The sequence below is a fragment of the Silurus meridionalis genome, chromosome 27 (genome assembly GCF_014805685.1).
Source record: "Silurus meridionalis isolate SWU-2019-XX chromosome 27, ASM1480568v1, whole genome shotgun sequence".
In the NCBI taxonomy this organism is placed as follows: domain Eukaryota; kingdom Metazoa; phylum Chordata; class Actinopteri; order Siluriformes; family Siluridae; genus Silurus; species Silurus meridionalis.
In genome coordinates, this window is record NC_060910.1 from 19,123,481 (window position 1) to 19,149,154 (window position 25,674).

Below are 25,674 nucleotides of genomic sequence, written 5' to 3' on the forward strand. Positions count from 1 at the left end.
GAGCAACCAAGATAAAGTGGAGAGAAGCACATCTTTATAAATCTCGTACACATCTCTTTCTCTCTCTCTCTCACACACACACACACACACTTGTTTCTCCTCTTAAAGCTCAGTAAAATGTGTCTGTATAAAACACTTTAATCTCCTCTTTCTCTCCTTCTCCCAGAGTGAGTGAAGGCTGAGAGTGGTCCAATCTTGTTTGTTTAAAAAGTGTGTGTGTGTGTGTGAGGTTTAATTGTGAAAATTATGGTGTTCTCTGATCTTCATACTCACATGGTTGCTTCCTGAGGTGGAGAACCAGAACCTGAGTATCAGACTGAAGCTGTTAATGAGATCCTGTTTAGAGAAAACAGGAAGTGTGAGTGTGAGCAGGAGGCTGGACTACACCTTCTACCTCCAGGAGAAAGTCTGAGGAAGTCGACATTTCAGCACCAAATAAGCTTCAGTGTGGATAAGAAAATGTTTCTCACACACACACACACACACACACACACACACACTCACTTTAACCTCATGACAACTACTTCCTGTTCACTTTCAGCTCACTTCCTGTTTTAAAGTGCAGCGTGATTAAGACGTCTTGCTGTAACCAGAGTTTGTAAGTCTGGAGTGTTTTTGTTCTTTCTGGTGGTCTGCTTGTTCTCGCTGTGTGGAGAAATGGGTTTTTGTTTGTGGATGATTTTATTTGAAGGTTTAATGGAGCTCCATGTTCACTGATCCTGAAAGTGTGAACAGATTTAACCCTCTGCCACATGTAAATTCAAAACCAGAACCTCACACAGGAACATGCCAACAACATGGAGATGACCCACAGACCTACAGTCAAGCAGGAAGAACATCAAAAGAAACCCATCTCTTTTCCACATGTGATTTTATTCTCATAGTTTGCTAAAATGAAGATTAAGCACAATGGAGGATCATAAAAGTAGAGAGAAAAGTCAAATTAGTGAAATGAGTAAATATGAACATCTCAACATCAGCAGTCATGAGAAAGTTCAGAGGGAGAAAGAGAAGTCCAAGAACACATGCAGTAACCAATCACTGGTCTATCAGATTCATTTTCCTCTTGATTCCAGCATTTTTTCTTCAGAAGTGTCTACTGAACACATCAGCGTTTGAGTTTTCAGGAACTCTTCTGTCAGGTGGTGATGATGGTGGTGGTGGTGATGTGACTTGGTGTGGATTAAGTGGATTTCATCATCATCATCATCATCATCAGTCAGTGATCATGGGCTCAGGATTTCCCTGTAGCTGTTTCTTTGCCTCTTGTAGAACATCTCTCATGTTGCTTTTCTGCTCAAAATACTGAACTACATCATCTCTTTTTAACTCACTGCACTGTGTGAAGATGTGAACCAGAGCAGGGAACAGTGGCAGGGCAAATTCCATCACACTCCTCGTTCTCTTTCCTTCTTCGTAAGCATAACCCCCGGTGTGGACACCAATCAGGCTGCAGGACTCATCAAACACTGGTGAGCCAGAAGATCCATGGAAGAAACAGGAATGGTAAGGGATGTAGGAATGATACAGAGGATTATCCTGCAGGCAGCGTTGTGTCAAGACATGACACATATTAACATGTGAGTTGTGATGAAGGTGTGCCATGGCTTCTTGCTGAATGTCCTGCTTTGGGATAATAAAACAGGGGTCCATACGTTTGATTCCACCATCTGGGTGTCCAATAATGCAGATGTCACCACTGGTGGAAGGATGACTATAATAATCTAACAGTTCAGGAAGTTTCAGGTCAGAACCGTCCTTGCTCAGTTCCAGCAAAGCAAAATCCAGAGGGTTCCCTATGTCATCTTTACTCTTCAAGTAAGCTATAACGTTCTCCTCCACAGTTTCCTCATTTCCTGCATTGTTCAGATCTTCAAATCCAAACACAGCTGTCAGACGCTTTTTCAGTTTTGCTGAATTAGAGACTAAATCTCCAACAACATGAGCATTGGTGAGAACAAATCTACCAAAGAGTAGAAACCCCGATCCTATGGGACTACCATCACTGCGGATCTGGCAGACGGAGTTGGACATCTCCAACAGCTTTCTCACTCTCTTCACCTCGGAAAAGCTCTGAACACTTTTATCATACTCTTGTCTGAAGAACTTCTCCACTTCAGCATTATTCTTCAGATTCTTTCGTTCTTTCAGAATCTTTATCAATTCTTTATGCTGAGCTCGGAGAAGGTTCAGGATCTCCTCTGAATTTGGGATCGCTCTTATGTCTGAGTGTTTTGTAGACTTTGTTTCTTTCATTGGTGTCTCTGGTTTCTTCTCTTTACACTTGGTGGAATCTCCATTGGGGTTCGTTTCCTGAGCAGTATCAGGAACTTCACTTTTAATATTCTTCTGTGTTTCACACTTATGACTTGACTCCTCATTTAACTCTTCATTTAACTCCTGACTTGACTCCTGGCTGCCGGGGGGATGAGGTGACACACGGACCCGAAAACACTTTCCATCCAGATAATTAACGAGGTTAGACAGATCTGTTTTGCTCTCGCTCTCCTGCTCGAAGAGGATTCCTTTTTTGAAGATCACACTGTTAAATCTTCTATCACGCTTCAGTGCCACTTTCACCTTTTCGTCTTTCACTGCCCACACACACACGTAATCCACTCTTTTCCCTAATTCATAGTTCTTCATCAGCTTTTGGATATTATCACCATCACCTTTAGTCCTGATGTAGAAACTAACCAAGTTGTCATGTGAATAATCAGTGCGTGTCTTCATCTTCGCTGGATGGCTGTTTCCATCAGATTTCATGAACATGATGTCCAGAAGCTCGTTGCTGTCGAGGAGAAAGCTGGGGAAGTCTGGTGTGATGGCAGCTCTAGACATTTTCTCTCTCCTTATGACTAGTTCCTTCTCTTTCCCCCATTTCTCACAGATGCGTTTAAATGTGGAGTTTGTTTGAAGAATCTCATGGACGGTCAGATGAACATTATAGCTCACTTCATACTTATCGCTTTTGTAATTGAACCTCAGTATGTGTCCACGATCTTCTGTTTTCTATGAACATGTGAGAAAACACAATTTAAGCTTTGTGGAAATTACAGATACAATTTTTCTACTCTAGAAATGATTACTCACTATCTGAGAGGGTTTCATGTCCCATCCACTCTTCTCTCCTTCCTCTTTACAGTAGTTTTGCATTCTTGACTGGAAAACACACAAAGATCAAATGAAACTTTGCACCGTAGTGACAATCGACCTTTTATTGTCTACGTGTGTGTGAGAACCACCAACAGCAAGAAATCGACAGAACAGCGAGTGAATTGTCTCAACTCTGCACAGATTCAGTGCCATTCCTCAGAAAGATCTGATTAAAGATCTGATTAAAACCCGTTTAAATCATTCGGTTCAATCGCGATGCTCCACTTATTAACAGTGATTTGCTGCCACCTACTGGCGATTTTTAATTCCAAATTGTATAGTTCAGATTTTTAAAAATAGTCAAATACTTTCAACGTTTTATGTTTAAAATATCTAAAGATTATTGATGCATTTGTGAGTGCAGATTAAAGCATTATATGTCCCTCAGTGCAGCATTAAACAGTGTGTAAATGCATTTAAATGCAGCTTCTGTTTCCTCTGCATTGTAAAGAAGAATTTTGTTGATGCTGATTTTATTTGCTTGCTAACAGCCAAAATGTCTATTTATTCTAATTTACTGACTAAATGTAAGATTATGAATCAGAAGATATTGCACAGATATAAAGGTGAAAAAATGTCCATAAAATGTAAATATTAATGTAAACTTAATGAAACAGATGAAAGTGTGATATGAAGAATATCAAAAGATATGAAGAACATCAAATGCCTGCAGTCCACAGCAGTCCTTCACTAACCAGCACAATTACACACTCAGATTAATATCTTCTAATTATCCTTATTGATCAAATAAAAAAAACAGAGAGATTTTGTGAATACTGTCTCATGTGTTTTACTCTTGTGTTTGTGTTGGGTTCACATGGAGGATGTTCACAAGAACGTGTCCAAGTGCAGGGACAAAAAAACTCTGAATCTTCCAGCAAAGAAATTGTTTTTTTTGGACCAATATCTACATTTATAGAATTATAAATTGATTTTCTTGGTTGGAAACCTTTTGGTGACTGAAAAAGAAAAAGAAAACAGACTTATAATCCATTTCTATTGACTCTTTCTAATTATACCCCATTACAGTCAGGATAAATATAATCCCAGTTCTCTGGTATAATATAATAAATATAACCCCAATCACAGTATATGAGTTTCAGTGGAATTTTACAGTGTGTGTGTCCTGAACAGAACCACACCCTGTTCTACATCTACACCTGTGCTAAGCTAATAAAGCTAACCGATAAAGACTCGACCTGCTGCTGAAAGTTATATAAACATTTATATAACAATTATTTATATATATACACACATACACATTACACCAAGTAATACAGTGTATAGAGAGTTTTAAAGAGTAATACAGTGTATAAAGAGTTTTATAGAGTAATACAGTGTATAGAGAGTTTTATAGAGTAATACAGTGTATAAAGAGTTTTATAGAGTAATACAGTGTATAGAGTTTTATAGAGTAATACAGTGTATAGAGAGTTTTATAGAGTAATACAGTGTATAGAGAGTTTTATAGAGTAATACAGTGTATAGAGAGTTTTAAAGAGTAATACAGTGTATAAAGAGTTTTATAGAGTAATACAGTGTATAGAGAGTTTTATAGAGTAATACAGTGTATAGAGAGTTTTATAGAGTAATACAGTGTATAGAGAGTTTTATAGAGTAATACAGTGTATAGAGTTTTATAGAGTAATACAGTGTATAAAGAGTTTTATAGAGTAATACAGTGTATAGAGTTTTATAGAGTAATACAGTGTATAGAGTTTTATAGAGTAATACAGTGTATAGAGAGTTTTATAGAGTAATACAGTGTATAAAGAGTTTTATAGAGTAATACAGTGTATAGAGAGTTTTATAGAGTAATACAGTGTATAAAGAGTTTTATAGAGTAATACAGTGTATAGAGAGTTTTATAGAGTAATACAGTGTATAAAGAGTTTTATAGAGTAATACAGTGTATAAAGAGTTTTATAGAGTAATACAGTGTATAGAGAGTTTTATAGAGTAATACAGTGTATAAAGAGTTTTATAGAGTAATACAGTGTATAAAGAGTTTTATAAGTAATACAGTGTATAGAGTTTTATAGAGTAATACAGTGTATAGAGAGTTTTATAGAGTAATACAGTGTATAAAGTTTTATAGAGTAATACAGTGTATAAAGAGTTTTATAGAGTAATACAGTGTATAGAGAGTTTTATAGAGTAATACAGTGTATAGAGAGTTTTATAGAGTAATACAGTGTATAAAGAGTTTTATAGAGTAATACAGTGTATAGAGAGTTTTATAGAGTAATACAGTGTATAAAGAGTTTTATAGAGTAATACAGTGTATAGAGAGTTTTATAGAGTAATACAGTGTATAAAGAGTTTTATAGAGTAATACAGTGTATAAAGAGTTTTATAAAGTAATACAGTGTATAGAGTTTTATAGAGTAATACAGTGTATAGAGTTTTATAGAGTAATACAGTGTATAGAGAGTTTTATAGAGTACAGTGTATAGAGTTTTATAGAGTAATACAGTGTATAGAGTTTTATAGAGTAATACAGTGTATAAAGAGTTTTATAGAGTAATACAGTGTATAAAGAGTTTTATAGAGTAACAGTGTATAGAGAGTTTTATAGAAGTAATACAGTGTATAAAGAGTTTTATAGAGTAATACAGTGTATAGAGTTTTATAGAGTATAGAGAGTTTTATAGAGTATAGAGAGTTTTATAGAGTAATACAGTGTATAGAGTTTTATAGAGTAATACAGTGTATAAGAGTTTTATAGAGTAATACAGTGTATAAAGAGTTTTATAGAGTAATACAGTGTATAAAGAGTTTTATAGAGTAATACAGTGTATAAAGAGTTTTATAGAGTAATACAGTGTATAAAGAGTTTTATAGAGTAAAACAGTGTATAGAGAGTTTTATAGAGAGTAATACAGTGTATAGAGTTTTATAGAGTAATACAGTGTATAGAGTTTTATAAGTAATACAGTGTATAAAGTTTTATAGAGTAATAGAGTGTATAGAGAGTTTTATAGAGTAATACAGTGTATAAAGAGTTTTATAGAGTAATACAGTGTATAGAGTTTTATAGAGTAATAGAGTGTATAGAGTTTTATAGAGTAATACAGTGTATAAAGAGTTTTATAGAGTAATACAGTGTATAGAGAGTTTTATAGAGTAATACAGTGTATAGAGTTTTATAGAGTAATAGAGTGTATAAAGAGTTTTATAAGTAATACAGTGTATAAAGAGTTTTATAAGTAATACAGTGTATAGAGTTTTATAGAGTACAGTGTATAGAGTTTTATAGAGTAATAGAGTGTATAAAGAGTTATATAGAGTAATACAGTGTATAGAGAGTTTTATAGAGTAATAGAGTGTATAGAGAGTTTTATAGAGTAATACAGTGTATAGAGAGTTATAGAGTAATACAGTGTATAGAGGTTTTATAGAGTAATAGAGTGTATAAAGAGTTTTATAGAGTAATACAGTGTATAGAGTTTTATAGAGTAATACAGTGTATAGAGAGTTTTATAGAGTAATACAGTGTATAGAGTTTTATAGAGTAACAGTGTATAAAGAGTTTTATAGAGTAATACAGTGTATAGAGTTTTATAGAGTAATACAGTGTATAGAGAGTTTTATAGAGTAATACAGTGTATAGAGAGTTTTATAGAGTAATACAGTGTATAAAGAGTTATATAGAGTAATACAGTGTATAAAGAGTTTTATAGAGTAATACAGTGTATAGAGAGTTTTATAGAGTAATACAGTGTATAGAGAGTTTTATAGAGTAATACAGTGTATAAAGAGTTTTATAGAGTAATACAGTGTATAGAGAGTTTTATAGAGTAATACAGTGTATAGAGAGTTTTATAGAGTAATACAGTGTATAGTTATATAGAGTAATACAGTGTATAAAGAGTTTTATAGAGTAATAGAGTGTATAGAGAGTTTTATAGAGTAATACAGTGTATAAAGAGTTATAGAGTAATACAGTGTATAGAGAGTTTTATAGAGTAATACAGTGTATAGAGAGTTTTATAGAGTAATACAGTGTATAGAGTTTTATAGAGTAATACAGTGTATAGAGAGTTTTATAGAGTAATACAGTGTATAGAGTTTTATAGAGTAATACAGTGTATAGAGTTTTATAGAGTAATACAGTGTATAAGAGTTTTATAGAGTAATACAGTGTATAGAGAGTTATAGAGTAATACAGTGTATAGAGAGTTTTATAGAGTAATACAGTGTATAAAGAGTTTTATAGAGTAATACAGTGTATAGAGAGTTATAAAGAGTAATACAGTGTATAGAGAGTTTTATAGAGTATACAGTGTATAAGAGTTTTATAGAGTAATAGAGTGTATAGAGTTATAGAGTAATACAGTGTATAAAGAGTTTTATAGAGTAATAGAGTGTATAGAGTTATATAGAGTAATACAGTGTATAGAGAGTTTTATAGAGTAATACGGTGTATAAAGAGTTTTATAGAGTAATACAGTGTATAGAGAGTTTTATAGAGTAATACAGTGTATAGAGAGTTATATAGAGTAATACAGTGTATAAAGAGTTTTATAGAGTAATACAGTGTATAGAGAGTTTTATAGAGTAATACAGTGTATAAAGAGTTTTATAGAGTAATACAGTGTATAGAGAGTTTTATAGAGTAATACAGTGTATAAAGAGTTTTATAGAGTAATAGAGTGTATAGAGAGTTATATAGAGTAATACAGTGTATAGAGAGTTATATAGAGTAATACAGTGTATAAAGAGTTTTATAGAGTAATACAGTGTATAGAGTTTTATAGAGTAATACAGTGTATAAAGAGTTTTATAGAGTAATACAGTGTATAGAGAGTTATATAGAGTAATACAGTGTATAGAGTTATATAGAGTAATACGGTGTATAAAGAGTTTTATAGAGTAATACAGTGTATAGAGTTTTATAGAGTAATACAGTGTATAGAGTTTTATAGAGTAATACAGTGTATAGAGAGTTTTATAGAGTAATACAGTGTATAAAGAGTTTTATAGAGTAATACAGTGTATAAAGAGTTTTATAGAGTAATACAGTGTATAGAGTTTTATAGAGTAAAACAGTGTATAGAGAGTTTTATAGAGTAATACAGTGTATAAAGAGTTTTATAGAGTAATAGAGTGTATAGAGAGTTATATAGAGTAATACAGTGTATAAAGAGTTTTATAGAGTAATACAGTGTATAGAGTTTTATAGAGTACAGTGTATAGAGTTATAGAGTAATAGTGTATAGAGAGTTTTATAGAGTAATACAGTGTATAGAGAGTTTTATAGAGTAATACAGTGTATAAAGAGTTTTATAAGTAATACAGTGTATAAAGAGTTTTATAGAGTAATACAGTGTATAGAGAGTTTTATAAGTAATACAGTGTATAGAGAGTTTTATAGAGTAATACAGTGTATAGAGAGTTTTATAGAGTAATACAGTGTATAAAGAGTTTTATAGAGTAATACAGTGTATAGAGAGTTATATAGAGTAATACAGTGTATAGAGAGTTATAAAGAGTAATACAGTGTATAGAGAGTTTTATAGAGTAATACAGTGTATAGAGAGTTTTATAGAGTAATACAGTGTATAGAGTTTTATAGAGTAATACAGTGTATAGAGAGTTATATAGAGTAATACAGTGTATAGAGAGTTTTAAAGAGTAATACAGTGTATAAAGAGTTTTATAGAGTAATACAGTGTATAGAGAGTTATATAGAGTAATACAGTGTATAAAGAGTTATATAGAGTAATACAGTGTATAGAGAGTTTTATAGAGTAATACAGTGTATAAAGAGTTTTATAGAGTAATACAGTGTATAGAGTTATATAGAGTAATACAGTGTATAAAGAGTTTTATAGAGTAATACAGTGTATAGAGAGTTATATAGAGTAATACAGTGTATAGAGAGTTTTATAGAGTAACAGTGTATAGAGAGTTTTATAGAGTAATACAGTGTATAGAGTTTTATAGAGTAATAGAGTGTATAGAGTTTTATAGAGTAATACAGTGTATAAAGAGTTTTATAGAGTAATACGGTGTATAAAGAGTTTTATAGAGTAATACGGTGTATAAAGAGTTTTATAGAGTAATACAGTGTATAGAGAGTTTTATAGAGTAATACAGTGTATAAAGAGTTTTATAGAGTAATAGAGTGTATAGAGAGTTATATAGAGTAATACAGTGTATAGAGAGTTTTATAGAGTAACAGTGTATAAAGAGTTTTATAGAGTAATACAGTGTATAGAGAGTTTTATAGAGTAATACAGTGTATAGAGTTTTATAGAGTAATACGGTGTATAAAGAGTTTTATAGAGTAATACAGTGTATAAAGAGTTTTATAGAGTAATACAGTGTATAAAGAGTTTTATAGAGTAATACAGTGTATAAAGAGTTTTATAGAGTAATACAGTGTATATAGAGTTTTATAGAGTAATAGAGTGTATAGAGAGTTATATAGAGTAATACAGTGTATAAAGAGTTTTATAGAGTAATACAGTGTATAGAGAGTTATATAGAGTAATACAGTGTATAAAGAGTTTTATAGAGTAATAGAGTGTATAGAGAGTTATATAGAGTAATACAGTGTATAAAGAGTTTTATAGAGTAATACAGTGTATAGAGTTTTATAGAGTAATACAGTGTATAAAGAGTTTTATAGAGTAATAGAGTGTATAGAGAGTTATATAGAGTAATACAGTGTATAAAGAGTTTTATAGAGTAATAGAGTGTATAAAGAGTTTTATAGAGTAATACAGTGTATAGAGTTTTATAGAGTAATACAGTGTATAGAGTTTTATAGAGTAATACAGTGTATAGAGTTATATAGAGTAATACAGTGTATAAAGAGTTATAGAGTAATACAGTGTATAGAGAGTTTTATAGAGTAATACAGTGTATAGAGTTTTATAGAGTAATACAGTGTATAGAGTTTTATAGAGTAATACAGTGTATAGAGTTTTATAGAGTAGTACAGTGTATAAAGAGTTTTATAGAGTAATACAGTGTATAAAGAGTTTTATAGAGTAATACAGTGTATAGAGAGTTTTATAGAGTAATACAGTGTATAGAGTTTTATAGAGTAATACAGTGTATAAAGAGTTTTATAGAGTAATACAGTGTATAGAGAGTTTTATAGAGTAGTACAGTGTATAGAGAGTTTTATAGAGTAATACAGTGTATAGAGAGTTTTATAGAGTAATACAGTGTATAGAGAGTTTTATAGAGTAATACAGTGTATAGAGTTTTATAGAGTAATACAGTGTATAGAGTTTTATAGAGTAATACGGTGTATAAAGAGTTTTATAGAGTAATACAGTGTATAAAGAGTTTTATAGAGTAATACAGTGTATAAAGAGTTTTATAGAGTAATACAGTGTATAGAGAGTTATATAGAGTAATACAGTGTATAAAGAGTTTTATAGAGTAAAACAGTGTATAGAGAGTTTTATAGAGTAATACAGTGTATAAAGAGTTTTATAGAGTAATAGAGTGTATAGAGAGTTATATAGAGTAATACAGTGTATAGAGAGTTTTAAAGAGTAATACAGTGTAAAGAGTTTTATAGAGTAATACAGTGTATAGAGAGTTATATAGAGTAATACAGTGTATAAAGAGTTATATAGAGTAATACAGTGTATAGAGAGTTTTATAGAGTAATACAGTGTATAAAGAGTTTTATAGATTAATACAGTGTACAGAGAGTTTTATAGAGTACAGTGTATAGAGAGTTATATAGAGTAATACAGTGTATAGAGTTTTATAGAGTAATACAGTGTATAGAGAGTTTTAAAGAGTAATACAGTGTATAGAGTTTTATAGAGTAATACAGTGTATAGAGTTTTATAGAGTAATACAGTGTATAGAGTTTTATAGAGTAATATAGTGTATAGAGAGTTTTATAGAGTAATACAGTGTATAAAGAGTTTTATAGAGTAATACAGTGTATAAAGAGTTTTATAGAGTAAAACAGTGTATAGAGAGTTTTATAGAGTAACAGTGTATAAAGAGTTTTATAGAGTAATACAGTGTATAGAGAGTTTTATAGAGTACAGTGTATAAAGAGTTTTATAGAGTAATACAGTGTATAGAGAGTTTTATAGAGTAATACAGTGTATAGAGAGTTTTATAGAGTACAGTGTATAGAGTTTTATAGAGTAATACAGTGTATAGAGAGTTTTATAGAGTAATACAGTGTATAGAGAGTTTTATAGAGTAATACAGTGTATAAAGAGTTTTATAGAGTAATACAGTGTATAGAGAGTTTTATAGAGTAATACAGTGTATAAAGAGTTTTATAGAGTAATACAGTGTATAGAGAGTTTTATAGAGTAATACGGTGTATAGAGAGTTTTATAGAGTAATACAGTGTATAAAGAGTTTTATAGAGTAATACAGTGTATAGAGAGTTTTATAGAGTAATACAGTGTATAAAGAGTTTTATAGAGTAATACAGTGTATAGAGAGTTTTATAGAGTAATACAGTGTATAGAGAGTTTTATAGAGTAATACAGTGTATAGAGAGTTTTATAGAGTAATACAGTGTATAGAGTTTTATAGAGTAACAGTGTATAAAGAGTTTTATAGAGTAATACAGTGTATAAAGAGTTTTATAGAGTAATACAGTGTATAGAGAGTTATAAGGAGTAATACAGTGTATAAAGAGTTTTATAGAGTAATACAGTGTATAGAGAGTTTTATAGAGTAATACAGTGTATAGAGTTTTATAGAGTAATACAGTGTATAGAGTTATATAGAGTAATACAGTGTATAAAGAGTTTTATAGAGTAATACAGTGTATAGAGTTATATAGAGTAATACAGTGTATAGAGTTTTATAGAGTAATACAGTGTATAGAGAGTTTTATAGAGTAATACAGTGTATAAAGAGTTTTATAGAGTAATACAGTGTATAGAGAGTTTTATAGAGTAATACAGTGTATAAAGAGTTTTATAGAGTAATACAGTGTATAGAGAGTTATAAAGTAATACAGTGTATAAAGAGTTTTATAGAGTAATACAGTGTATAGAGAGTTATAAAGAGTAATACAGTGTATAGAGAGTTATATAGAGTAATACAGTGTATAAAGAGTTATAAAGAGTAATAGAGTGTATAAAGAGTTTTATAGAGTAATACAGTGTATAAAGAGTTTTATAGAGTATACAGTGTATAGAGAGTTTTATAGAGTAATACAGTGTATAGAGAGTTTTATAGAGTAATACAGTGTATAGAGAGTTTTATAAGTAATACAGTGTATAGAGAGTTATAAAGAGTAATACAGTGTATAAAGAGTTTTATAGAGTAATACAGTGTATAGAGAGTTTTATAAGTAATACAGTGTATAAGAGTTTTATAGAGTAATACAGTGTATAGAGTTTTATAGAGTAATACAGTGTATAGAGAGTTTTATAGAGTAATACAGTGTATAGAGAGTTTTATAGAGTAATACAGTGTATAGAGTTTTATAGAGTAATACAGTGTATAAAGAGTTTTATAGAGTAATACAGTGTATAAAGAGTTTTATAGAGTAATACAGTGTATAGAGAGTTTTATAGAGTAATACAGTGTATAGAGTTTTATAGAGTAATACAGTGTATAAAGTTTTATAGAGTAATACAGTGTATAAAGAGTTTTATAGAGTAATACAGTGTATAAAGAGTTTTATAGAGTAATACAGTGTATAGAGAGTTTTATAGAGTAATACAGTGTATAGAGAGTTTTATAGAGTATACAGTGTATAAAGAGTTTTATAGAGTAATAGTGTATAGAGTTATATAGAGTAATACAGTGTATAAAGAGTTTTATAGAGTAATACAGTGTATAGAGAGTTATATAGAGTAATACAGTGTATAAAGAGTTTTATAGAGTAATACAGTGTATAGAGTTATATAGAGTAATACAGTGTATAGAGAGTTTTATAGAGTAATACAGTGTATAAAGAGTTTTATAGAGTAATACAGTGTATAGAGTTTTATAGAGTAATACAGTGTATAGAGAGTTTTATAGAGTAATACAGTGTATAAAGAGTTTTATAGAGTAATACAGTGTATAAAGTTTTATAGAGTAATACAGTGTATAGAGAGTTTTATAGAGTAATACAGTGTATAAAGAGTTTTATAGAGTAATACAGTGTATAGAGAGTTTTATAGAGTAATACAGTGTATAGAGAGTTTTATAGAGTAATACAGTGTATAAAGAGTTATATAGAGTAATACAGTGTATAGAGAGTTTTATAGAGTAATACAGTGTATAAAGAGTTTTATAGAGTAATACAGTGTATAAAGAGTTTTATAGAGTAATACAGTGTATAAGAGTTTTATAGAGTAATACAGTGTATAGAGTTTTATAGAGTAATACAGTGTATAAAGAGTTTTATAGAGTAATACAGTGTATAGAGAGTTTTATAGAGTAATACAGTGTATAGAGTTTTATAGAGTAATACAGTGTATAGAGAGTTTTATAGAGTAATACAGTGTATAGAGTTTTATAGAGAGTAATACAGTGTATAAGAGTTTTATAGAGTAATACAGTGTATAGAGAGTTTTATAGAGTAATACAGTGTATAGAGAGTTATAAGAGTAATACAGTGTATAGAGAGTTTTATAGAGTAATACAGTGTATAAAGAGTTTTATAGAGTAATACAGTGTATAGAGAGATAAAGAGTAATACAGTGTATAAAGAGTTTTATAGAGTAATACAGTGTATAGAGAGTTTTATAAGTAATACAGTGTATAAAGAGTTTTATAGAGTAACAGTGTATAAAGAGTTTTATAGAGTAATACAGTGTATAGAGAGTTTTATAGAGTAATACAGTGTATAAGAGTTTTATAGAGAGTAATACAGTGTATAAAGAGTTTTATAGAGTAATACAGTGTATAGAGAGTTTTATAGAGTAATACAGTGTATAGAGAGTTTTATAGAGTAATACAGTGTATAGAGTTTTATAGAGTAATACAGTGTATAGAGAGTTTTATAAGTAATACAGTGTATAGAGTTTTATAGAGTAATACAGTGTATAGAGTTTTATAGAGTAAAACAGTGTATAGAGTTTTATAGAGTAATACAGTGTATAGAGAGTTTTATAGAGTAATACAGTGTATAAAGAGTTTTATAGAGTAATATAGTGTATAGAGAGTTTTATAGAGTAATACAGTGTATAAGAGTTTTATAGAGAGTAATACAGTGTATAAAGAGTTTTATAGAGTAATATAGTGTATAGAGAGTTTTATAGAGTAATACAGTGTATAAAGAGTTTTATAGAGTAATACAGTGTATAGAGAGTTTTATAGAGTAGTACAGTGTATAAAGAGTTTTATAGAGTAATACAGTGTATAGAGGTTTTATAGAGTAATACAGTGTATAGAGTTTTATAGAGTAATACAGTGTATAGAGTTTTATAGAGTAATACAGTGTATAGAGTTTTATAGAGTAATACAGTGTATAGAGTTTTATAGAGTAATACAGTGTATAGAGAGTTTTATAAAGTAATACAGTGTATAGAGTTTTATAGAGTAATACAGTGTATAAAGAGTTTTATAGAGTAATAGAGTGTATAGAGAGTTATATAGAGTAATACAGTGTATAAAGAGTTTTATAGAGTAATACAGTGTATAGAGAGTTTTATAGAGTACAGTGTATAGAGTTTTATAGAGTAATAGTGTATAGAGAGTTTTATAGAGTAATACAGTGTATAAAGAGTTTTATAGAGTAATACAGTGTATAAGAGTTTTATAGAGTAATACAGTGTATAAAGAGTTTTATAGAGTAAAACAGTGTATAGAGAGTTTTATAGAGTAATAGTGTATAAAGAGTTTTATAGAGTAATACAGTGTATAGAGAGTTATATAGAGTAATACAGTGTATAAAGAGTTTTATAGAGTAATAGAGTGTATAGAGAGTTATATAGAGTAATACAGTGTATAGAGGTTTTATAGAGTAATACAGTGTATAGAGAGTTATATAGAGTAATACAGTGTATAAAGAGTTTTATAGAGTAATAGAGTGTATAGAGTTATATAGAGTAATACAGTGTATAAAGAGTTTTATAGAGTAATAGAGTGTATAAAGAGTTTTATAGAGTAATACAGTGTATAGAGAGTTTTATAGAGTAATACAGTGTATAGAGAGTTATATAGAGTAATACAGTGTATAGAGGTTTTATAGAGTAATAGAGTGTATAGAGAGTTATATAGAGTAATACAGTGTATAAAGAGTTTTATAGAGTAACAGTGTATAGAGAGTTTTATAGAGTAATACAGTGTATAAAGAGTTTTATAGAGTAATACAGTGTATAGAGTTTTATAGAGTAATACAGTGTATAGAGAGTTTTATAGAGTAATACAGTGTATAAAGAGTTTTATAGAGTAATAGAGTGTATAGAGAGTTATATAGAGTAATACAGTGTATAGAGAGTTATATAGAGTAATACAGTGTATAGAGTTTTATAGAGTAATACAGTGTATAGAGAGTTATAAAGAGTAATACAGTGTATAAAGAGTTTTATAGAGTAATAGAGTGTATAGAGAGTTATATAGAGTAATACAGTGTATAGAGAGTTTTATAGAGTAATAGAGTGTATAAAGAGTTTTATAGAGTAATACAGTGTATAGAGAGTTTTATAGAGTAATACAGTGTATAAAGAGTTTTATAGAGTAATAGAGTGTATAGAGAGTTTTATAGAGTAATACAGTGTATAAAGAGTTTTATAGAGTAATAGAGTGTATAGAGAGTTATATAGAGTAATACAGTGTATAGAGAGTTATATAGAGTAATACGGTGTATAAAGAGTTTTATAGAGTAATACAGTGTATAGAGAGTTTTATAGAGTAATACAGTGTATAGAGTTTTATAGAGTAACAGTGTATAAAGAGTTTTATAGAGTAATACAGTGTATAAAGAGTTTTATAGAGTAATACAGTGTATAAAGAGTTTTATAGAGTAATACAGTGTATAAAGAGTTTTATAGAGTAAAACAGTGTATAGAGAGTTTTATAGAGTAATAGAGTGTATAGAGTTATATAGAGTAATACAGTGTATAAAGAGTTTTATAGAGTAATACAGTGTATAGAGAGTTATATAGAGTAATACAGTGTATAAAGAGTTTTATAGAGTAATAGAGTGTATAGAGAGTTATATAGAGTAATACAGTGTATAAAGAGTTTTATAGAGTAATACAGTGTATAGAGAGTTATATAGAGTAATACAGTGTATAAAGAGTTTTATAGAGTAATAGAGTGTATAGAGAGTTATATAGAGTAATACAGTGTATAAAGAGTTTTATAGAGTAATACGGTGTATAAAGAGTTTTATAGAGTAATACAGTGTATAGAGAGTTTTATAGAGTAATACAGTGTATAGAGAGTTATATAGAGTAATACAGTGTATAAAGAGTTTTATAGAGTAATAGAGTGTATAGAGAGTTATATAGAGTAATACAGTGTATAAAGAGTTATAAAGAGTAATACAGTGTATAGAGAGTTTTATAGAGAACTACAGTGTATAAAGAGTTTTATAGAGTAATACAGTGTATAGAGTTTTATAGAGTAATACAGTGTATAGAGAGTTTTATAGAGTAATACAGTGTATAAGAGTTTTATAGAGTACAGTGTATAGAGTTATATAGAGTAATACAGTGTATAGAGAGTTTTATAGAGTAATACAGTGTATAGAGTTTTATAGAGTAATACAGTGTATAAAGAGTTTTATAGAGTAATACAGTGTATAGAGTTTTATAGAGTAATACAGTGTATAGAGAGTTTTATAGAGTAATACAGTGTATAGAGAGTTTTATAGAGTAATACAGTGTATAGAGAGTTTTATAGAGTAATACAGTGTATAGAGTTTTATAGAGTAATACAGTGTATAGAGAGTTTTATAGAGTAATACAGTGTATAGAGAGTTTTATAGAGTAATAGAGTGTATAAAGAGTTTTATAGAGTAATACAGTGTATAGAGAGTTTTATAGAGTAATAGTGTATAGAGAGTTTTATAGAGTAATACAGTGTATAAAGAGTTTTATAGAGTAATACAGTGTATAGAGAGTTTTATAGAGTAATACGGTGTATAAAGATTTTTATAGAGTAATAGTGTATAGAGAGTTTTAGAGTAATACAGTGTATAGAGTTTTATAGAGTAATACAGTGTATAGAGAGTTTTATAGAGTAATACAGTGTATAGAGTTTTATAGAGTAATACAGTGTATAAAGAGTTTTATAGAGTAATACAGTGTATAAAGAGTTTTATAGAGTAATACAGTGTATAAAGAGTTTTATAGAGTAATACAGTGTATAGAGAGTTATATAGAGTAATACAGTGTATAAAGAGTTTTATAGAGTAATAGAGTGTATAGAGTTATATAGAGTAATACAGTGTATAAAGAGTTTTATAGAGTAATACAGTGTATAGAGAGTTATATAGAGTAATACAGTGTATAAAGAGTTTTATAGAGTAACAGTGTATAGAGAGTTATATAGAGTAATACAGTGTATAAAGAGTTTTATAGAGTAATACAGTGTATAGAGAGTTATATAGAGTAATACAGTGTATAAAGAGTTTTATAGAGTAATAGAGTGTATAGAGAGTTATATAGAGTAATACAGTGTATAAAGAGTTTTATAGAGTAATAGAGTGTATAGAGAGTTATATAGAGTAATACAGTGTATAGAGAGTTTTATAGAGTACAGTGTATAGAGAGTTATATAGAGTAATACAGTGTATAGAGAGTTTTATAGACCAGAAAGGGACCTCCGCACCCTCCAACCAATGGCGCCATTCCTCCAAGGCCAGTTTGACAGCCAGGAGCTCCCTCTCACCCACCGGTAGTTACGTTCAGAGGAGCTAAGGCGCCTGGAAAAAAAGCGCAAGGATGCAGGCGGTTATCCTCAGGGCAGACCTGGGAGAGCACTGCCCCACCCCACACGGGCGTCAACTTCAACCACGAACTGCCGAGCCGGGTCAGGAAAGATGAGGATGGGCGCCTCCGTGAATCGCCGCTAAGCTCCAGAAAAGCCTCCTCAGCCTCAGGGCCCCAGAAGAGCAGCGGAGGAAGGCGTCAGGAGGTGGAGGGCGCCGCCACCGAACTATAGCCCTTCTACACGGCGATAAAAATTGGCGAAGCCCAAGAACCTTGTAAATGGCGGCGGGAGGTGGGGTCGGCCAGTCCCGGATAGCCTGGACCCTGGCAGGGTCCATCCGGATATTACCGGAAAGCAGGTATCCCAGGAGCGAGGTTTGTGAGGTGTGGAACTCACATTTCTCAGGTTTAACATAAAGCCCGTTCTTGAGAAGTCTCTCCAAGACCTGACGCACCTGCGGATGTGTTCGTCCATGGAGCAGGAGAAGATCAGGATATCATCCAGGTAGACAAACACAAACGTATTAAGCATGTCACGGAGGACCTCGTTGACCAGAGCCTGAAAGACGGCCGGGCGTTGGTTAGGCGAGCGGCATGACGAGGTACTCGTAATGACCAGCTGGGGTATTGAAGGCGGTCTTCCATTCATCCCCTCCTGATACGCACCAGGTGGTATCGTTGCGTAGATCCAGCTTAGTGAAGATCGTGGCACCATGCAGGAGTTCGAACGCCGAGGCCATAAGCGGCAAGGGGTAGCGGTTCCGGATAGTGATCGCATTAAGACCCGGTAGTCAATACATGGGCGTAGGGACTTATCCTTCTTTTCGACAAAGAAGAAACCCGCACCAGCCGGGGAGGAGGATGGTCGGATGATCCCTGCTGCCAGAGACTCCTGGATATACTGGTTCATGCTAGTCCTCTCCGGGGCCGATAACTGATACAGGCGCCCCCTAGGGGACTGGCTCCGGGATGCAGGTCGATGGCACAGTCGAGTGCGGTGGGGAGGCAGGGAGGTAGCCAAGGCCTTACTGAACACGCGCAAGGCCATGATAGACCTCAGGAACCGACGCCATATCGGAGTGCTCGGGAGTGACAGCCAGCAGTGGCTTGGGTGGAGGAAGAGCAAGACAGTGGCCGAAGCAATGCACACCCCAATCAAGAATACGCCCTGTCATCCAATCAACACGTGGGTTGTGTTTCCGAAGCCAAGGGAACCCGAGCATAATGGGGGCTTGGGAGAGGAGATGACCAGGAAGGAAAGCCACTCCGATGTTGTTCCCCACTGACATGAGCAGAGGCCTAGTGCGGTGCGTGGCCCGGCCCAAAGGCTGCCGTCAGGGCTCTGATCAGCAGAGCTTCAGGCAGGGGCTCCATGGGAACCAGCAGCTGCTGGGCAAGCTTGAGGTCGATGAACTCGGCATCAGCCCCGGGTCGACGAGGCAGCCAACTCCGTGCCATCGGGGCCAACCTGGAGGTGGACCAAGATAGTGGGTTTGGAGGAGCGGGGCGCGGCTCGTGGGTGCTCCCTCCATTACCGACGAGCCTTGCCTTTACTGGGCAGGATGCGGCCATGTGCCCTTTACCTCCGCAGTAGAGGCAAAGACCAGAGACCGACGTTTTTCCTTCTCAGCGGGGTCAGGTGGTGGCGTCCTATCTCCATGGCCTGTGGCGGAGAGAAAGAACGGGTGCCAGAACCCGAAACACGAGGAGGAACCGCTCGCAGTTAAAGGACTGTGAGGACCTAGGCTCTGAGTTGGGTAACCACGCTCGGCGTTCCCTTATGCGCCGATCGATGCGTAGCCAGGAGATCAGCGAATCCAGATCCCGGGTGGATCACGGCGGCAAGTTAAATCCTTAACAGCAGAGGAGAGGCCCTGGAGGAAAGTGTCATAAAGCGCGATGCGATCCCATCCGCTGTCAGTGGCCTGGGTCCGAACTCAGCCGCGTACTCCGCAACAGGCGTTGCCCCTGTGCGGCCGAGACCAGGAGCGGGCGGCATCTTGGCGTGGCGTGGGCGTGCGAAGACCTTCGGAGTTCCGCAGAAAAGCCGGTGAACGATCCGCAGTTGGGTGATCGGCTTTCCCACTCCGCAGTGGCCCACCTTAGGGCTCGGCCTGACAGGAGGAAATGGCGTAGGCCACCTTGGGCGCTCTGTACCGAATTGAGAGGGTTGCATGCTAAAAATCAGGTCGCACTGCATAATAAATGAGCGGCAGGAGTCAGGGTCGCCCGAAAACCGGGCTGGCTGCGCGAGCTGAGGCTCACGCATGGCTGAAGGGGCGATAGGAGGAGCAGGGGCCTGCCGGGCCGGAGCAGCAGATGATGATGGCGGCAAAGCACCTGTGGTGAGCGGTCGCCAAAAGCGTGTCGCAAAAATCCCATGATTTCCTGCACGCCAGTAGAGAGGTTCTGGATTTGTTGCTCCTGCGCCGCTTGTTGGCGAGCCAAGGCCGTTAAAGCGGCGCTAGAGGCAGGTACATCCACGGGATCCATGTTGGCCAGATTGTTCTGTCAGAAAGTTAGGGTTATAGGATCCAAGGCAGATGCAAAAGGAGCAGGGAGAAAGGCTGTGCAGAGCTGAATCGGGAAGCCGATTCAGGGAGTCGATTCAGGGAGTCGATTCCGGGAGCCGATTCCGGGAGCCGATTCAGAGAGCCGATTCAGAGAGCCGATTCAGAGAGCCGATGTGCGCGAAGGGGTGAGGATTCGAGCGGAAACCAGAGCGCGTTCAGCGCGAGCCGGAAACCAGAGCGCGTTCAGCGCGAGCAGAGCAGAGCCGAGCCGGAAACCAGAGCGCGTTCAGCGCGAGCAGAGCAGAGCAGAGCAGAGCAGAGCAGAGCCGAGCCGGAAACCAGAGCGCGTTCAGCGCGAGCAGAGCAGAGCAGAGCAGAGCCGAGCCGGAAACCAGAGCGCGTTCAGCGCGAGCCGAAACCGAAGGACAGAATGTTCAGGTCAGAGACAACGAAACAAACAAAAGAACAAACAAACAAAACAGAATACGCTGGAGAGTGCTCAGGGCAAGCCTAAAGACAATCTGGCACTGACTGAAGGATTCAGGCGTCCTTATAAGTGCCAGAAAATCATACACCAAATCCGTGCAGCTGGTTGGGAGTGGGCGTTTCCTCTGTGGTTGAGGCGGTAATACCTGAAGTGCTCAAGCGGGCTGACAGTAATACAGTGTATAAAGAGTTTTATAGAGTAATAGAGTGTATAAAGAGTTTTATAGAGTAATAGAGTGTATAAAGAGTTTTATAGAGTACAGTGTATAGAGTTTTATAGAGTAGTACAGTGTATAAAGAGTTATAAAGAGTAATAGAGTGTATAAAGAGTTATATAGAGTAATACAATGTATAAAGAGTTTTATAGAGTAATACAGTGTATAAAGAGTTTTATAGAGTAATAGAGTGTATAAAGAGTTTTATAGAGTAATACAGTGTATAGAGAGTTATAAAGAGTAATACAGTGTATAGAGAGTTTTATAGAGTAATACAGTGTATAAAGAGTTTTATAGAGTAATACAGTGTATAAAGAGTTATAAAGAGTAATAGAGTGTATAAAGAGTTATATAGAGTAATACAATGTATAAAGAGTTTTATAGAGTAATACAGTGTATAGAGAGTTTTATAGAGTAATACAGTGTATAGAGAGTTTTATAGAGTAATACAGTGTATAGAGAGTTATATAGAGTAATACAGTGTATAAAGAGTTTTATAGACTAATAGAGTGTATAGAGAGTTATATAGAGTAATACAGTGTATAAAGAGTTTTATAGAGTAATACAGTGTATAGAGAGTTATATAGAGTAATACAGTGTATAGAGAGTTTTAAAGAGTAATACATTGTATAAAGAGTTTTATAGAGTAATACAGTGTATAGAGAGTTATATAGAGTAATACAGTGTATAAAGAGTTATATAGAGTAATACAGTGTATAGAGTTTTATAGAGTAATACAGTGTATAAAGAGTTTTATAGATTAATACAGTGTACAGAGAGTGTTATGGAGTATAGAGAGTTATATAGAGTAATACAGTGTATAGAGTTTTATAGAGTAATACAGTGTATAGAGAGTTATAAAGAGTAATACAGTGTATAGAGAGTTTTATAGAGTAATACAGTGTATAGAGAGTTTTATAGAGTAATACAGTGTATAGAGTTTTATAGAGTAATATAGTGTATAGAGAGTTTTATAGAGTAATACAGTGTATAAAGAGTTTTATAAAGAGTAATAGAGTGTATAGAGAGTTTTATAGAGTAATACAGTGTATAGAGAGTTTTATAGAGTAATACAGTGTATAGAGTTTTATAGAGTAATAGAGTGTATAGAGAGTTATAAAGAGTAATAGAGTGTATAGAGTTTATAGAGTAATAGAGTGTATAAAGAGTTTTATAGAGTAATACAGTGTATAGAGAGTTATAAAGAGTAATACAGTGTATAAAGAGTTTTATAGAGTAATACAGTGTATAGAGTTTTATAGAGTAATACAGTGTATAGAGAGTTTATAGAGTAATACAGTGTATAGAGTTTTATAGAGTAATAGAGTGTATAGAGAGTTATATAGAGTAATACAGTGTATAAAGAGTTTTATAGAGTAATAGAGTGTATAGAGAGTTATATAGAGTAATACAGTGTACAGAGAGTTTTATAGAGTAATACGGTGTATAAAGAGTTTTATAGAGTAATACAGTGTATAGAGAGTTTTATAGAGTAATACAGTGTATAGAGAGTTTTATAGAAATGTCTGATTGTATAAAGAGTTATATAGAGTAATACAGTGTATAGAGAGTTATATAGAGTAATACGGTGTATAAAGAGTTTTATAGAGTAATACAGTGTATAGAGTTTTATAGAGTAATACGGTGTATAAAGAGTTTTATAAGTAATACAGTGTATAGAGAGTTTTATAGAGTAATACAGTGTATAGAGAGTTTTATAGAGTAATACGGTGTATAAAGAGTTATATAGAGTAATACAGTGTATAGAGAGTTATATAGAGTAATACGGTGTATAAAGAGTTTTATAGAGTAATACAGTGTATAGAGAGTTTTATAGAGTAATACAGTGTATAGAGAGTTTTATAGAGTAATACGGTGTATAAAGAGTTTTATAGAGTAATACAGTGTATAGAGTTTTATAGAGTAATACGGTGTATAAAGAGTTTTATAGAGTAATAGAGTGTATAGAGAGTTATATAGAGTAATACAGTGTATAGAGAGTTATATAGAGTAATACAGTGTATAGAGTTTTATAGAGTAATACAGTGTATAGAGTTTTATAGAGTAATACAGTGTATAAAGAGTTTTATAGAGTAATACAGTGTATAGAGAGTTTTATAGAGTAATACAGTGTATAAAGAGTTATAAGAGTAATACAGTGTATAGAGTTTTATAGAGTAATACAATGTATAAAGAGTTATAGAGTAATACAGTGTATAGAGAGTTATATAGAGTAATACAGTGTATAAAGAGTTTTATAGAGTAATACAGTGTATAAAGAGTTATAAAGAGTAATACAGTGTATAGAGAGTTATAAGAGTAATACAGTGTATAGAGTTTTATAGAGTAAAACAGTGTATAGAGAGTTATAAAGTAATACAGTGTATAAAGAGTTATAGAGTAATACAGTGTATAGAGAGTTTTATAGAGTAATACAGTGTATAGAGAGTTTTATAGAGTAATACAGTGTATAAAGAGTTATAAAGAGTAATACAGTGTATAGAGAGTTATAAAGAGTAATACAGTGTATAAAGAGTTATAAAGAGTAATAGAGTGTATAAAGAGTTATAAAGAGTAATAGTGTAGAAACAGGAGAATTTGCTGTAATATAATTAAATGTTTTACCTCAGAACAGAACCCGCGCGCGCTTCACACTTTACCCGAGACGTAGACAGAAGCTCGCGTCAGCGCGCGCTACCAGCTCGCGCCAAAAATACTCTAACCTGATTGGTTCTTTTTAAGTTTTGAATTTCAATTTCGTTTCGTTTAGTTTCGATTCCCCCTCCCTGGATGTGACGTCACCTCACAGACGGCACCACGCAACAGGTATTAAGTCATGTTGTGTAAGTGGGGTGTGTGTGTGTGTGTGGGCGACTAAAGGATTCAAAATCCACTTGAAAGTGTTTATTTTGAGGTATTAAAAAATTAAAACAACAAACAACGGGGAAGCAAAAAAGCGGGAAATGAAACTATGGATTGAAATAAAGGTCAGGGGTGTCAAACTCAAACTCACAGTGAGACAGAATTGAAAACTAGAATGAAGTCACGGGCCAAACTCAATATTTATTGAAAAATTGACTGTAATTGTGCATGTTTTCTGTCTCCAGATGTGTAATGTTTTCATATGGAAACAAACTTTAGCATGTTTTAACAAACTCTGAGCTGAGCATCATGTCTGGGTTTAGACTCTGAGCTGAGCATCATGTCTGGGTTTAGTCTCTCAGCTGAGCATCATGTCTGGGTTTAGTCTCTCAGCTGAGCATCATGTCTGGGTTTAGGCTCTGAGCTGAGCATCTTGTCTGGGTTTAGACTCTGAGCTGAGCATCATGTCTGGGTTTAGACTCTGAGCTGAGCATCATGTCTGGGTTTAGGCTCTGAGCTGAGCATCATGTCTGGGGTTAGACTCTGATCTGAGCATCATGTCTGGGTTTAGGCTCTGAGCTGTGCATCATGTCTGGGTTTAGGCTCTGAGCTGAGCATCATGTCTGGGTTTAGGCTTTGAGCTGAACATCATGTCTGGGTTTAGGCTCTGAGCTGAGCATCATGTCTGGGTTTAGGCTCTGAGCTGAGCATCATGTCTGGGTTTAGGCTCTGAGCTGTGCATCATGTCTGGGTTTAGACTCTGAGCTGAGCATCAAGTCTGGGTTTAGACTCTGAGCTGAGCATCATGTCTGGGTTTAGACTCTGAGCTGAGCATCATGTCTGGGGTTTAGACTCTGAGCTGAGCTTCATGTCTGGGTTTAGGCTCTGAGCTGAGGAAATCCTCAGGATTGAGTGAAGGTGTTCATCAGTGAGACTCCTGAGTGGTGTTTTGTTCATCTTCATTAAAGAGAACAGTTACACACACAGATATGTGCTGGTGAACACAGAGAGGATTTGAGCAGCTTGGACACGGAGTTGGAGCAGTGTGTCGGGGAGGAAACATGGAAACTGTGCAGCACACACAGAGTCCTACTTTGACTTGAGCGTGTCTCTACACTGGAGTTCAATCAGCTCCATTTGGAGGTTGGTTGATGCGCTTTCCACGTCAACCACAAACGGATTACTGAGCAGATCAAATCTGCATTTCTGGGCTTCAAAGTCGGAAAATCTCCATGTAAATTCAACGCTGAGTACGCAGAGTTTTTCAGTGCGGAGTTTTTCAGTGCGGAGTTTTTCAGTGCGGAGTTTTTCAGTGCGGAGTTTTTCAGTGAAGAGTTTTTCAGTGCGGAGTTTTTCAGTGCAGAGTTTTTCAGTGAAGAGTTTTTCAGTGCGGAGTTTTTCAGCGGTCTCGACTGACGCGTCAACGCACTAATTACTAATTGGATTTGTAGTATTAGCGGTGTATGCGTTATACACTGTTGGACCAGCTCTAATACACATTTGATATGAACTCGCGGGCCAAATATAATTACACCGCGGGCCTGAGTTGGACACCCCTGGTCTGAACCTTCAGGAACCCAATTCAGAAAAAAGAAGATAGAAGTAGGGGAACGT

At 33.9% G+C, this 25,674-nt stretch overlaps 2 protein-coding genes across 2 annotated transcripts in view; one reads left to right on the plus strand and one right to left on the minus strand.

Annotated features, from left to right (window-relative positions):
* Positions 1 to 135, plus strand: part of spef2 (sperm flagellar 2) — a 30,507-nt gene extending 30,372 nt beyond the window's left edge. The window contains 1 exon segment of the mRNA XM_046842375.1: positions 1 to 135. This exon segment is cut by the window's left edge and continues 303 nt beyond it. The gene's annotated coding sequence lies outside the window, so the exon portion shown is untranslated.
* A 129-nt stretch (positions 136 to 264) lies between these two features.
* On the minus strand, positions 265 to 23,888 carry LOC124380483 (serine protease FAM111A-like). Its single transcript, XM_046841524.1, has 3 exons — positions 23,824 to 23,888; positions 3,094 to 3,162; positions 265 to 3,012 (listed from the first exon to the last, which is right to left on the minus strand). The coding sequence occupies exons 2-3, from the start codon at positions 3,154 to 3,156 to the stop codon at positions 1,216 to 1,218; spliced, it is 1,860 nt and encodes a 619-aa protein (XP_046697480.1). The 5' UTR covers positions 3,157 to 3,162; positions 23,824 to 23,888; the 3' UTR covers positions 265 to 1,215.
* Between the last annotated feature and the right edge of the window lie 1,786 nt (positions 23,889 to 25,674).